General features: G+C 37.9%; 1 protein-coding gene across 1 annotated transcript; it reads right to left on the bottom strand.

The window, feature by feature from the left end:
* Positions 1 to 657: 657 nt before the first annotated feature.
* Positions 658 to 9,767, bottom strand: LOC139476906 (sodium-dependent glucose transporter 1A-like). Its single transcript, XM_071259469.1, has 3 exons — positions 9,627 to 9,767; positions 3,292 to 3,577; positions 658 to 1,712 (listed from the first exon to the last, which is right to left on the bottom strand). Exons 1-3 carry the CDS (start codon positions 9,765 to 9,767, stop codon positions 658 to 660), a joined length of 1,482 nt encoding a protein of 493 aa, XP_071115570.1.
* Positions 9,768 to 16,314: the final 6,547 nt, after the last annotated feature.

The raw sequence follows: 16,314 nt of genomic DNA, 5'->3' as shown, positions 1-16,314 counted from the left end.
TTTTTCTGTAAAGTTAAATGCATCATCAATAACAGTTCCGATGTATTTGTATTGAGTGACGACTTCTTGGTGCAATTATCTATGAAACACACTGAATTTCAGGCCTTTTAACTCTCAAGTTCAAAATGTGAACGTGGCGACATCGGTTTTGAGATTTACAAAATTTGTATTATATATACGTGCATTTGTTATTGTTACTGAATTAGATGTAACAACACGTTTTTCACGTTTTGCATGATCTCTTGTGTAAGAGTAAGTGGTACAAACATACTTAATTTGAATGGTAATAGCGAGCTACTTCACATAATCCGATATGTCGTGAAAACGTCGTTTGTTTTTGCGTGTAGGGATACATTTTCTTTGGGTTACAGCCGTTAGAAATTTCGAAGGTAGTATTGGATAGGGTCGAGAGCCAGTATGATTATGGGTATAAAGGAGAATAACTTACTCGAAACTAGGAATTAAATAATCTGTGAGATTATATCCCTCGAGATAGATAAACCGTAATTCTCCTAGCTCGTTAGTTATTCACATGAAACAATCACTTTCAATGTTTATTCTATTTTGTCAAACGCGAAGGCAGTGTACGGTCTGCAAGTAAAGTCAGCATTGATTGAACAATTCAAATAGAACCTTTAAATAATTCATGAACAATTACTATGAAGCTAGGGTTGGCTTGTCATTCAGAGGTACCTCAATTTCTTCCATATCATCTGCAGTGACATTGTAGGATGAGTGGTATTTACTCAGGACGTTCTTCACCAGCCACACTAACACCAGGAAACTGAGGAACAACAGAACACTCTCAATGGTCAGGATATAATTGTACCAGAGAGGACTGGATACTTCCATCAGATGACCAATGATCTGAGGGTTGACCATTCCGCCAAGACCTACAGCTATGAAGATCACGGACATGATTTTTCCTGAGAGTTGCACAAAGTCCTTCTCGATCCATGTTAGCATCGCAGGAAAACTGATTGATATTGAAAACCCCACAGCACAAGCTGTGATCCATATGAATACTTTTGACAGGTACATTCCGGCGAATATCATGCCAAGCTGAGCTAGGATTAAAAAGAAAAAGAATAAACCACATATCTTTACGTGAGATACATAGGTGATGAAGAAGATGGCAGCTAGACGACCAAAGGCGTATGCTGCCCAAAACGCCGATGTGATTCTTGCTCCAGTGACCTTTGTCCACTTGAACTGCTTGACCACATATGATGCCAGGAAGGACACCGACGAGTCTTCAACCTCATCCAGGAAGAAGTAAAATATACCCAGGAGGCCAAGTGTCAGAGCGAGTAGTTTCCTGGACAACCTTTTACCTTGTCTCTTCCCATCTAATGCTTTTGTAATGTCCTTATGTTTATCCTGTCTTGCAAATAAAAACACAATAAAGAACGGTAGTGACGAAAGGATCGTTAGAATCCCAGTTATCAAAAAAGGCCAAATGATTCTTGTCTGCAGCTGATTATTCGATGATATATTTGATGCACTAACGAAATCCTGCACTAAATATTTACTGTTTTCAGTCCCCATGACAGGAGATTGTGTTATGTTATAACCTCCATTTTTTCTGACGGCTAAAAACGGTTCAAGGACAAAAGGGGAGATAATTCCCCCTAACGACCATAGGAAATGTAAAGCCTGCATATAAGGTTTGCTCTCCACTCCCCACACTCGGACAAGTTCCACATTGCAACCTGAAAACATAAGTTCATACAATTGAATACACGTATTTTATCTGCTATTTAATAAAAACATATTGACATGTAAAAAAGAAGGAATGTGGTCACTGCCAATTTTCACATGCATGTAAAATAACATAATTTTCAAATATGTCCAGTTCAACGTTACATTTATTAATGATTACATTATGTTTAATTGTTCGTTTGTTGTTTATTAGTTGATTGAGATTATTTTGGGGTACGATGCCTCGCAATCAACCAAGTCAAAGAAAAGGAGCAAACGAAACTCCAAACTCCAAAAGGAGCCAAACACAAAACAATCCTAGAAATGCAACAGACATGGGTGCAGCTGAATTCCGTGTAAAATTATTTTTTTCAAATTGGGAATGAAGGTGCAGCGTGATCACAGGATGCATACGAGTGACACTCAAACTATTCGTCAATGCACAAGGAGTTCAGAAATGTTAACAAAGACGCACATGGTAGCCTCGTGGCTAATGCTTTTGCCCGTTACGCTTAAACCCCATCTTCAATCCCAGACAGAATGTGTAACGTCAATTGTTGATTTGTACACGACCTAGCACCGCACATGTACATACCGTCATTCGGTACATACATGGCACCGTACACCGAATGACATAACCTGACGTCAAAGAAGTCTACAAACCGTCGTGTGCAGGTGTGTCTTGTATTTGAAGGTGCGTCACAATGCGGGACACACGCGGCATTGATTGTGATCATGTTCACTCCATCCATAGAGACCTGTCATGTTGTGTTACAGTGACTGCAAACTGACAACGTCATTTCTGTCTTTGTGTGTCCTGTATTTTCGCTGTCTGTGCATTCTAACTCTGTTTCATTGCTTTCTATTTCATTTCATGATTGCAAACACTATTTCTTGGCCCACTATAATGAAAATGCAAGTATGCTTCAAGTGTGCAATCAGCACAAACGAAATCGGAAAGTTAAGAAAGCTCTAAAACATGTGCGCTCTAATAATGAGAACATTCAAATCCCACCCAACTAATAAATACCCGATGCTTTCTCCTTATTTCTGCGTCCTCTGAAAACTATATCTGTATGTAAGTACATATTATGTATGTACGTCTACGTATAAATTAGGTGCGGTCGGGTAGCCTAGTAGTTAAAGCGTTCGCTCGTCACGCCGAAGACCCGGGTTCGATTCCCGACATGGGTACAATGTGTGAAGCCCATTCCTGGTGTCCCCCGCCGTGATGTTGCTGGAATATTGCTAAAAGCAGCGTAAAGCAATACTCATTCACAACGTATAAATTAACACCATGTATATATTTATGCCATCCATAGATACTGCTGGGAGTGAAAAATATACTTTGAATTGACAAAGAAATTTCAAACGTTACTAGGTTGAAAACAGTCGCCTGTTGTGAGATAATCATTGATACGATGTATGTGACATGGCTTCTGGTACCCGTTTCAAACCATCGAATAATTCTTTCTTTTTTTTTTTTTTGTCTTAGCCACCATCTTTGTCCCGGCAGTTTATATCTCATGCAGCTGATAGGGTCTTGTGAATAAAGTTCCATTCTGTTCTAAAAAGAGGCGAAACACAAACCTGTTTTAAATATGCCAAGGAAGAACTCATGTGCTAGGAACACGGCAATCATAAGCCAGTAGGGCGTACACAGTGGTATGACAGCGACAGTCAGTCCATGCCCGGCCATCGAGATGAACAACGACAGGTATTTATTACACCGGTCATAGATGGCTCCACCAGCAACGGCTCCAACCAGAGCGCCAGTAGCAGCAGCAGTGAAAAAGGCGGAGCCTTGAGACAAGTCCGTCCCTGTGATGAGCTGTAGGTCCAACAGTGAAGGCCCTCTCTGCCCATTTATCCAGCCCTGAAATCAGAAGAGTTTTTAGAAACTGAACGAAACGAATTCTCATAAAATCAATTTTGCAATCGTCCTCTAAGCTGATAGGAAGGTGTTCATGTAATGTGAAAAGCTGTAACTAACTATTCAACGGTTGACAATCTATTTATACTGCAAGCTTATGTAAACCTATGGGTCGCTTTTTGTGCATTTGTAGATTTCAGAAAAGCTTTCGATTATGTGGATAGAGAAAAAACAGTTATATTTACTTCATACCAAAGGATATCATGGGAATTTGTTTCTAGTTCTAAAAAATATGTATTCATCGGAACGGTAAGGGCTTGTCTTAAAACACAATCTGGTAGAACACAGTGCTTCTTAATATATAGTTGTGTTCCCCAGGGATGTATATTAAATACATTTTTGTTTATTTTTTTCATTAATGAGCTCGTGAATGTCATCATGGTGTGTTTGTCACACATGATATTAGAGATTTAATGTTACTTCTATTTGCTGATGATATTATAATGTTTTCATACTCTGTTCATGGTCTACAGAAATAATTTAAAGTATTGCATTCTGTTTGCAGTAGATGGGGATTGGAAGTGTATTTGTCAAAAACAAATGTAATTGTTTTTAGAAATGGAGGTATCATTGCCAAACAGGAAAAATGGACATATAGTAATATCGCCTTAAAAATTGTTAAATATTTAAGCTTGACGCTATCATCTAAACTATCATGGTCAATGCTTGCAAACAACTAGCATCGCAAGCATCAAAAGCAATTATACCTATCTATATTTTTTTCAAGCAAAATATACATGTATCCTTTTCTACAGCATATACTGTACTTTATGGAGCAGAACTATGGGGCGCAAAATATTATGACGCTATTGAAAAAGTACATGCTTCCGACTTTAAGCGCTTTTTAATGGTTGGAAAATATGCCCCCAACAAAGCTATTTTAGGTGAAACAGGACGTTATACCATTCATGTATTAAGTCAACTTCGAATGACAAAATATTGGTTAGAATTACTAAGGTTGGAGCCGCAAAGATATCCTTACCAATGTTATAAACTACTGAAAGCTCTTGATGACAAAGGCAAAACGAATTTGGTCTCCAGTATCAGATATTTATTATTTTCATGTGGCCCAAGATATAGGGGATACCAATTGTTCTTATGCTCTATATGTATAGTCAAAACTGCCACGATAGTATATCTTCTTCTCGTTTCCTTAGTCATTACAGGGATATCAAATCTGCTATAGAACCAGAGAAGTATATAAGTATGTTAGATGATAAATCGCTAGTTAGGGCATTATGTAAATTCAGAGTGTCATTACACAATTTCAGTGTAAATTTTAGACGTAGATGTGAAAAAGGGGACGTTGAAATGGGTATCTGTAAAATCTGTCAATTAGGAGAAATTGAGGATGAATTTCATGTTTTATTAGTATGTGATAAGTATGAACATCTTAGAGAAAAGTATATTCCAATGTGTAACAATAGGCATAAAAACAGGTGTTAGTGATCAGTCATATAAAATCCAAGAACTCTGCTGTTATACGTTCATTAGCCATGATTGTTGAAGCATATGTTCTGTCAGATAGTTTTTATATATCATGTATGTCACTTGACAAAAATAATGAAACTGAAAGTGTCAACTGTACAATGGGTCATGTGGCCTAAAATACCGAATAAAATACCTACCTACCTACCTACCTACCTACCTATCTCAAGGTTAGTCTATATACCATATGATGTTCATTGCAACGGTAATAAATGCAAATGATTTTGATTTTGTTTATAGAAATTGTTGTTTGTGTCAACCATGGTCATGCACAAACCTTTCATGCAGCACAAATTTAGTTTTAGTTTGAGTTATATTTTTTAAAACAAAATAAATGTGACAGGGCACGATGTTTTTAGTGTTTAATAGTAGAACTTCCAAGATTCAATATATTTTCAGATTTTCCTGACAGAATATTCTGAAGTGAAGATTTCTTCAGAAAACTGTCCGTGTGCCATTGAACAGAGCCAGTGTTGTGGACATCATATTAACTACATGTAAGAGCATTGTGCGATATCATATTTGCTGCTTCAAACGATTTGATAATTTCTTCTTTGAGATGTTACAGGATATTCTTCATGAGTTGGCCTTGGAAACAAGATGTTAAACAAACAACTGTCCACAGCTTATTGATGGTGCCAAGGTCTGCAGTTGAACATTGCAGAGTCAAATATCTTTCTAGTAATCGAGATGGTCACATGGGCAGATATCCTAGCACAGACTCATTTCGAAATATGACCTCGGGGTCACGTATAAATATCATGGGGCTATGGGACCAGTCGCCCTAATTCTAACATTCACAGCCGAGACTTCTTTACGGTTACGGAAAGGAGAGAGATTGCATCAACCAATGACTGTAGTTGGTCAACAATGGTGTCTGGATTACTGACATATGGACGGGTATGTTCTTACACTCACTAATGACAAGTAAAACATATGCAGTAAATGGTTCTTACACTTACTAGTGACAAGTAAAACATATGCAGTAAATGGTTCTTACACTTACTAATGACAAGTAAAACATATGCAGTAAATGGTTCTTACACTCACTAATGACAAGTAAAACATATGCAGTAAATGGTTCTTACACTTACTAATGACAAGTAAAACATATGCAGTAAATGGTTCTTACACTTACTAATGACAAGTAAAACAAGTGCAGTAAATGGTTCTTACACTTACTAGTGACAAGTAAAACATATGCAGTAAATGGTTCTTACACTTACTAATGACAAGTAAAACATATGCAGTAAATGGTTCTTACACTTACTAATGACAAGTAAAACATATGCAGTAAATGGTTCTTACACTTACTAATGACAAGTAAAACATATGCAGTAAATGGTTCTTACACTTACTAGTGACAAGTAAAACATATGCAGTAAATGGTTCTTACACTTACTAATGACAAGTAAAACATATGCAGTAAATGGTTCTTATACTTACTAATGACAGGTAAAACATATGCAGTAAATGGTTCTTACACTTACTAGTGACAAGTAAAACATATGCAGTAAATGGTTCTTTCACTTACTAATGACAAGTAAAACATATGCAGTGAATTGTTCTTACACTTACTAATGACAAGTAAAACATATGCAGTAAATGGTTCTTACACTTACTAATGACAAGTAAAACATATGCAGTAAATGGTTCTTACACTTACTAATGACAAGTAAAACAAGTGCAGTAAATGGTTCTTACACTTACTAATGACAAGTAGAGCAAGTGCAGTAACTGGAGAGACTGGTCATAAGGGGAGACTGGGGAGACTGATCATTAGGGGAGACTGGTCATTAGGAGAGCTTTGAGAGACTGGTCATTAGGGGATACTGGAGAGACTGGTCATTAGGGGAGACTGGGGTGACTGGTCATTAGGGGCGACTGGTCATTTGGGGAGACTGGGGTGACTGGTCATTAGGGGAGACTGATCATTAGGGGAGACTGGTCATTAGGGGAGACTGGGGAGACTGGTCATTAGAGGAGACTGGGGTGACTGGTCATTAGGGGAGACTGGAGAGACTGGTCATTAGGGGAGACTGGGGAGACTGGTCATTAGAGGAGACTGGGGTGACTGGTCATTAGGGGAGACTGGAGAGACTGGTCATTAGGGGAGACTAGTCATTAGGGGAGACTGGGGAGACTGGTCATTAGGGGAGACTGGGGAGACTGGTCATTAGGGGAGACTGGTCATTAGAGGCCGGAGAGATCTGGAGGGGGAATGGAAAAATTACAGTTCTATTTGTTCAAATACTTTGTTAAACACATTTGAACACGTTTACTGTTTATTTATTTAGGGCGAGGGGGTCATGTAAATATGTAACTTGTATTTAGGGAGAGGAAAAACAAACCTCATTCTGAAACGTTTTTAGTATGGGTGGTGAACAAGGCATGACATATGTACACATGTGAACAATATGATTGATATAACTTGAACACAAGGATCTGTAACCCGAAAATAAACTATTGTTGTACTCTCAAGTTCTGTTTTCATCGGAATGATGAATTTGTGATATTGCAATAGCGATCCCTTAACGCGAGTGTTATCGTAGGCCATTGTCAATGTATTGAGGAGTTTTCAAACTATTGTACAGTTTACACAAATGTAGCCAAAACAATGGGAAATGATAATTATTGAGTCTAAGTAATGTAAATTATTGGCGATCTATAAACATGACATGATAAACAGGACAACCTGAGAGATTTCAAAGTACTAAAATCATTATCAGTTATGAACAACACTGAGATCGACAAAATGATACGGTACGTGTAAGGAAGCCAAATTGAAACGAATCGTACATAACTTAACATGTAGGTGTATATACCAGGACTATGTGGGTACAATAGCTGATGAATATTGTCCACACCGTGGTATAGGTTCATATATAGGTATGATTACTATGGAAATTGCATGCCTACTTTGACCTATTGTAAATGTTCCTCGTAATGTTAGCAAGGTGCTTCAATCTGATAATCGGGAGCACTTTCAGTTGACGCACTTTTGCCATACGTGGAGTGAGTAAGAATGTAAGCGAATGAGCAATATTCTAGCCCTATGGCGGCGACCTGTAAATAATCGAGTCTGGACCAAATAATCCAGTGATTGACATCATGAGCATCGATCGCGTCGTCGCCTTTAGGGCATGCAGTGATTACAGAAGACCTATTCTGACCCGGATCTTCACAGGTTGTCTGTATAACTTCGACATTGGTGTCAGCAATACATTAACTATATACTAGACCGAGGTTGTGGCTCATAAAAGAGGAATATATTATCTTGAGGGCATCAGGTAAAGCAGTACATTAATAAAATATAAAAAATACATACTTATCCTGATATTTAGAACCTTGTCTCTCATTAATATGTTATGTCATAGGGTTTGGCCAAAGGCATTTGGTAAAAAAGCTAACACGTATCTGAACTTGCTTAAATCGATCCCAGCGATTACATTTGTAATATATGCTTTAACTTCACGGAGATTATCGTTTGGGAAACACATATAGTACATATATTTAGTCATGGAATCTTTATCATTCAACGAAACTACCATATTACCCATATGTCGTTTCACGAGCAAGTACCTTGAGTTTAACATACAAGTACAGTCACAACTCTTATCAACTGTTCCCGATCGAATATCGATTCCCAGTCGTCCATGTGGCCACGCAAGTCCCAGTTAGTTTCCTCGTTTAAACATACGGAGATTGTACATATCCTGTCTCTGAATGGCCATGATACACAGTCAAGGTCCCAGTTAGAGTTCTCGTTTAAACATACGGAGATTGTACATATCCTGTCTCTGCATGGCCATGAGACACAGTCAAGGTCCTAGTTAGTTTCCTCGTTTAAACATACGGAGATTGTACATATCATGTCTCTGAATGGCCGTGACACACAGTCAAGGTCCCAGTTAGTCTTCTCGTTTAAACATACGAAGAATGTACATATCCTGTCTCTGAATGGCCAAGAGACACAGTCAAGGTCCCAGTTAGTCTTCTCGTTTAAACATACGGAGAATGTACATATCTTGTCTCTGAATGGCCATGACACACGCCAAGGTCCCAATAAAGGTTTCAAGTTTTATGTAATGTTGATGATTTGGAAAAGATAAAATTACCTCAGTAGACTACGTTTATAACGAACACGCTTATAACGAACTGACGGATATAGCCAACTTATTTTTAGTCCCGACCATTTGATGTATATATGCTGTATACATGCTTATAACGAGCTACGGTTATTACGAACTAATATGATAGTCCCTTTGAGTTCGTTATAACCGTAGTTTACTGTAATTAGAATACACGATTATCTTGTCATACTGGCAAATATGTTGCCTACATCAGATTTAAGTGGTACGTCCTCCGAAAACAAGCCAGCTGTGACCAATTCAGTGCAAGCCGCGTACGGGAAACCGATATCATGTTATCTACAAGGTTTGAAGATTTCAAATTGTGCGTTTGTGTAATTTGAACTCGTGTGCAACAGCTTAAATTGACTTACCGACATAAAGTTGGCGAACAAAAGGCATGCCGTGTATAGAAACTTCTTCCTGTAAAGTGTGGACTTCAGCTTGTTTGTCCATCGTCGGCTTTGGTCAAATTCTTCCGATGCACACGATCCAACTTCTGCACTTGTCTCCATGTCTCCTCGTCAACTATTACCTCGCAATTTTAAGAACACGTGTAGCAACAACGCGGGAAATGACACACATTTATACTTCAATGGGGCTCCAGATGTGGGAGTTATTGATTGTTTAGAATATGCATTAAACATGTGGTAGTTCGGAATTTCGTGCGAGGCATATACCTGTTCATCGTTTATTAAATATGAATTGCATTGAATGAATTAACGATGGTGAAGTAAAATGCTGTGAATATATTACCGGTGGTAAATGTTGTATAAATGAAGTGGGTGTATTACCGGTGGTAAATGTTGAATGGATAAAGTGAATGTATTATCGATGGTAAATGTTGTGTAAATAAAGTGAATGTATTATTGGTGGTAAATGTTGTATAAATGAAGTGGATGTATCACCGGTGGCACATGTTGTATAAATGAAGTGAATATATTACCTGTTGTAAATGTTGTATAAATGAAATGGATGTATTACCGGTGGTAAATGTTATATAAATTAAGTGGATGTATTACCGGTGGTAAATGTTGTATAATTGAAGTGGATGTATCACCGGTGGCACATGTTGTATAAATGAAGTGAATATATTACCTGTTGTAAATGTTGTATAAATGAAATGGATATATTACCGGTGGTAAATTTTGTATAAATGAAGTGGACGTAGTACCCGTGGTAAATGTTATAATTATGTATCGATTATGTATCGATTGTGTATCAATTATGTATGCGACAAATGTAACACGCAAGCAATAAATATATTGCATGTAAAAAAGTAAATTGTAGGCAGTATATATATCACTGGTTGTAAATGTTACACGTTTGTGTAACCGGTGGAATATTTACATACACGTTGTAAATGTATTACCACTGATAAATCTAATATAAATTGAGTAAATGTATCAACAATGTGTGACTGCTGGCCAGTTTACAGCTGGCACATTTCTTAAATTAAAAGTGAATTATTCTTGCATTAAATAAATTCAAAGTTGAATATGTGTAGTGAATGGTTCTTGTAGTTACTTATGAGAAGAAGAACATATGCAGTGAATGGTTCTTACACTTACTAATGACAAGTAAAGCAAGTGCAGTGACGGGTTCTTACACTTACTAATGACAAGTAAAGCAAGTGCAGTGAATGGTTCTTACACTTACTAATGACAAGTAAAACAAGTGCAGTGAATGGTTCTTACACTTACTAATGACAAGTAAAGCAAGTGCAGTGAATGGTTCTTACACTTACTAATGACAAGTAAAGCAAGTGCAGTGAATGGTTCTTACACTTACTAAAGACAAGTAAAGCAAGTGCAGTGAATGGTTCTTACACTTACTAATGACAAGTAAAGCAAGTGCAGTGAATGGTTCTTACACTTACTAATGACAAGTAAAGCAAGTGCAGTGAATGGTTCTTACACTTACTAATGACAAGTAAAGCAAGTGCAGTGAATGGTTCTTACACTTACTCATGATAAGTAAAACAAGTGTAGTGAATGGTTCTTACACTTACTAATGACAAGTAAAGCAAGTGCAGTGAATGGTTCTTACACTTACTGATGACAAGTAAAACAAGTGCAGTGAATGGTTCTTACACTTACTAATGACAAGTAAAACAAGTGCAGTGAATGGTTCTTACACTTACTAATGACAAGTAACGCAAGTGTAGTGAATGGTTCTTACACTTACTAATGACAAGTAAAACAAGTGCAGTGAATGGTTCTTACACTTACTTATGACAAGTAAAACATATGCAGTGAATTGTTCTTACACTTACTAATGACAAGTAAAACAAGTGCATTGAATGGTTCTTACACTTACTAATGACAAGTAAAGCAAGTGCAGTGAATGCAATTGAAAATGGGATCAGATCACAGACCATAGTCCCTTTTTAAGCCTCAAGTCCATTTGCAACCTTAAGCCATGAAGCATTTACTGGGAACATGTATTTTAACAAAGTTTCTGTACAACATACCAGTCAGCAAATGTACAAGGCAACGTAATGCTAAGTTTGTACATCATGAGAAGTCGCTAGTTACACCTAAAGTTGCAACAATGAGTTGCATGTTGAGTTAAACGGTCTCAGCATTCTGTATTTAATATATATAAAGAGAAAACTGCTCATGGTGATACCCCCAATGTAGAACCTCACAGCATTACATAGACACTACAAATTCATTCAAAGAGAAACAGCTTGTATGGTAATCGGATATAACAATAAATGTGACCGAATATAAGGGTCCATGAACATAAACTGGCCAGCGCTGATTCATCTTCAGATATAGACGTCCTATGTATATATCATCTTATATCTTCATCGCAACCATTGCAATAACATTGTATAATTAGGGCAAGTAATTTCATTTTTTTGGTTTTCGGGTTCGCCTACATAATATTTCCAAAAATGTGGATCAAAATACATTTTTTTATTTCACTTTGTAGCTAGATCTCATTAACTAATTAAGAAATATAAGCTTTTTGAAATGTTTCAAATCCAATTTGGGCTTTAAAAATCATTTCTTTGCGAAATTTCATTTTAAATTAGCAGTTGTAAACCTAAGTTGATTTCACAAATATTTCGACAATATGCATTTCGAGAAAATGATCCTCAACAAAGTAATAAAACGTAATAGATCAGAGGTCATGCGTTTTGATAAATACAAAGTGTCCCCACAGGCCCGGGTTTTATAAACATGTCAACGCGTGAATGGCCCGGATATTATCGTTTAAGGAATATTCCATTCACGAGTTTAACCGAGTAGGATTTAACGCATTCGGAGCAAAGCTAATGAAAACATCAACGATATGCCTAACAATAGCATGATAAGGCGTATTTAGACATAAACGATTACTGCTTGACAGGTATAGGTCATATGACCTTGCCTTGTATTGTGTAAACAGTGGCTGGGTGTGGGGGAGGAGGTGGCTGTGTGTGAGGGAGATGTTTGAGTGGTCGGTGGTGAACCTGGTAGGAGGAAAAATGTTATTTTATCATCCAAAACTGGCTCCCACAGGAGATATCGCTTGGATGAGATCAAGCGATATCTACACTGTAGATATAGTGGCAAGCCTCGGAATTTTTCCCCTTTTATCAACTCGTGTTGATATATTTGATATCAAAAGACACTCGGGTGAGATTCTCTATTTAACCCGGTATGAACAATCGATCAATGTCTATGATCAAAGGCTGGAGCAAGTAATGCTAAATGAAAGGATTTAATTATAGATATTGTCGCTGATTGTCGGTTTCTCCATGTAAACATACTAGCTTAAAAAGGACTAGATATCGAGTTCGGGGTGTCAGGAACCATGTTAATCTGTTGATAATGAATTTATATTTTCACCTGAAAAGAGCAAAGACCCATTTTCCTACGGTCCTACTGATTCACTAAATGATCCGAACACAATCAGAACAATATTATGGCACACGTTAAAAACACATTTGCAAAAACATGTTTACATTATTACTGGGTATTTGTTTGTTTGTTTGTTTAACGCCCAACTCGGCAATATTCCACATTTGTGACTGCGGGTTGTAAAAAATTGTATCTAGAAAAGATAAACCAGTGAAGGCATCTCTTCTGATGACGCAATCGCACTTTGATAAAAGCCTTCAAATCACTACACCAGTGATTCCTGTGCAAAATATGCCCCATTGGTCTGTCAGCTCCATCAAATATTTCAGGGGATTGGGCCTTTGATGATTACAATCATGATCTTTGGCACACTGTCAGAGCATGCACGAAGAAAGAAGTTTAGCTTTTAGGCCATTGCAGATTTTAATCTGGCAACAATGGCGGTCATTTTCCAAAATTTTCCAATACCGGGTTTTCCATAAAATGTTCCATAACAGCTTTTATCTAGCAATTAGAGAACTAGTGAGTGAGTGAGTATGGTTTTATGCCGCTTTTAGCAATATTCCAGCAATATCACGGCGGGGGACACCAGAAATGGGCTTCACACATTGCACCCATGAGGGGAACCGAACCTGTGTCTTCGGCGTGACGTGTGAACGCTTTAACCACAAGGCTACCCCACCGCCACCTTTAGTACAAACTATTAGGGGAGTAATTACACATTTTTGCTTAGTTACAGAGTCGGCCCATGAATTGTGGGTAGACCTTATAAGTTTAAGTGAGAACTTTTATTTTGTTGCTTAAGCATCAAACTGAGCATCAGAATGATAGTCTATGTTGTACAGTATAGCTTATGGGGCTTCACTGTGACACACACACACATACACACACACACACACACACACACTGCACACCACACACACACACACAGCACACACAAACACAGCACACACAAACACACACACACACACACACACACACACACACACACACATATATATATATATATATATATATATATATATATATATATATATATATATATATATATTATTGGCAAGGTGTTCCCGCAAATCCCCATAAAGGAGTTGGCCTTCTTCAAAGTTAAATGTATATTATGTTGGCGATGACACCATTCTTATTGCCTTTGCAGGTGTCTGTGACGCGTACAATCTCGCGAACACCTGGTATCATCACTATTTGATAGTGATTCTTAAATACATGCTCTGACATAGTCGGAATCGCTTATCGCAAAGATTTGTTTATGAATATAGAAAGGGTTTTGTCGCTTTTTATTATTTTAAAATTGATTTTTACAAACAACCCGCATAATTCCTGCATACGCAACACATTCCCTATACTTCTACATCATCATAGTGAAACATAAAATACTTGTATGCACCTCTAAAGAATCTTGGCAAGTTTGTGCCCTCTGCCATCATGTCCGCTAAGGGCTCTAACCTCAGTGGAGGTGTCGGGACCCCAATGGAACAGTCACGATTAGCACCTTAGATCCATTAGCCACAATAGCGACCACCATGTTAGTCTTTGTATTTAACACGAAGGCATTTAGATGAAGTTTGGTATACAGATGCATCAAGGGATTGGGAACTCATGTGTTATTCACGGTTAAGTGGGGCGGGCCTATCTGCAAGTAGATCTGCTTGATCAACCACAGAATATGTGTTCCTGTGAAGGATAGTTTATATCGTACGTACGGACAGCGCGAGTCAGCGCTTTACCTATCCTGACATTATAAGTACACTCATTTCACAAACCATAATGGCATCGCATGTACTCTCGTTACCTTACATAAGCGCTTTGTCATTATTTAATCTTGGTGGTGTTGGAGTTTAATGAAAGGAACATATTCTTGGTAAGGTGTAACTAATCGTTAATAACCGGGTTAATATATGCATGAAGGCGACGTAATCTGCACTATGCCCAGTATCAAGGTGATAATAAAGTTGCAACGCTTGGTAAACAAGCAACGTAAATGACAGCAAGTTGTGCAATCCTTATATATCCTGAGCATCTTCACTCGACGTACGCTCTGTAACCAAGCAGCCACGTAGCTAATGTGATCAAAGTGTGAAAGAAAACAAGTCAAAAGATGACCATATTGAGGCACCTCGTACTTGGGAAGCGTTTGGGTGACAATGGGCTTAGTGCAGTGGCGCATCCTCGGTCAAACTAGCTGACACTTAAAGGAAATATCTTCGTTTATTTGTCGTTGAGGAATGTGTTATACTGGATTTGCCATCCACTTTTGAATGGATTTTAATTACGGAGTTCGATCGACTCGCTTATCTCCACAACATTCATACGCCCTCGCCAAGACATAGACATTTCTTTGTTGTGTCCTTACTTTTCATAGCAATTCAACCCCAAAACAGTAAAATCTCTTGTGACCCAACTCAGTGCTTGTAAAAAAACAATACAGCTTTCTCTATTCATATATGCACGATCTACACGATCTCAGCGTGGGGACGTGTGGCCCAGTCGTTTTCAGGCACCGCAGTTCGTTGAGTTGCGTCCCCTGGGCATATGCCTGAAACCTATGATTGTGGGTTCGGAACCAATTATAACTTGAATACTGTTCAAAGTGGCGTTACAACCAACTCACTCACTCACCTACTCATTCACTCCACGTATAGCAATAGTGGGTCAACTAAAAGTGTTATCCAGCAAAGGTTATCCAGGAGTTTAAGACTCCAAGAAGATGCTCACAGGCGATCGGTACACACTTTGTTATTTCTCATAATGCAATGATAATTGAGACAGTGAAGAGCGCAAGTGTAAGAGGGCTCTTGTGATGGGCTACTTTAAAGGCGCTTGACACTGTGTCCCCAATAACCCTGTACATAAGCAGTGGAAATACCTCTTTACATTCAGCGTGTTCTAACTTAAATTCTCCTCTTATACATCATGTCTGGTGAAGCTGAAATTTGGCAAACATGTATTTTTCGATGAAGACATCTTATTTCGTTCAAATCACTGTGATTTTATTTTAAGTTTGTTAAAATATGTTTAAATGAAAGTTCACACACCAAAAAAATGTTCTAATGAACCACACGGCCGAGAATAGAAAGCTGAAACATCATAATGGTAATAAGAATAACCATAATTAATCCAGGACCCATTCCTCGTCTTCATATTATTTTCATATATCCAAATGAAACAACGTACCTCATAAATAGTCATCATT

This window comes from Haliotis cracherodii, unplaced genomic scaffold, assembly GCF_022045235.1.
Source record: "Haliotis cracherodii isolate W230 unplaced genomic scaffold, xgHalCrac1.p SCAF_30, whole genome shotgun sequence".
In the NCBI taxonomy this organism is placed as follows: domain Eukaryota; kingdom Metazoa; phylum Mollusca; class Gastropoda; order Lepetellida; family Haliotidae; genus Haliotis; species Haliotis cracherodii.
The sequence above is the reverse complement of the archived record's forward strand: the minus strand, read 5'-3'. Positions and strand labels throughout refer to the sequence as shown.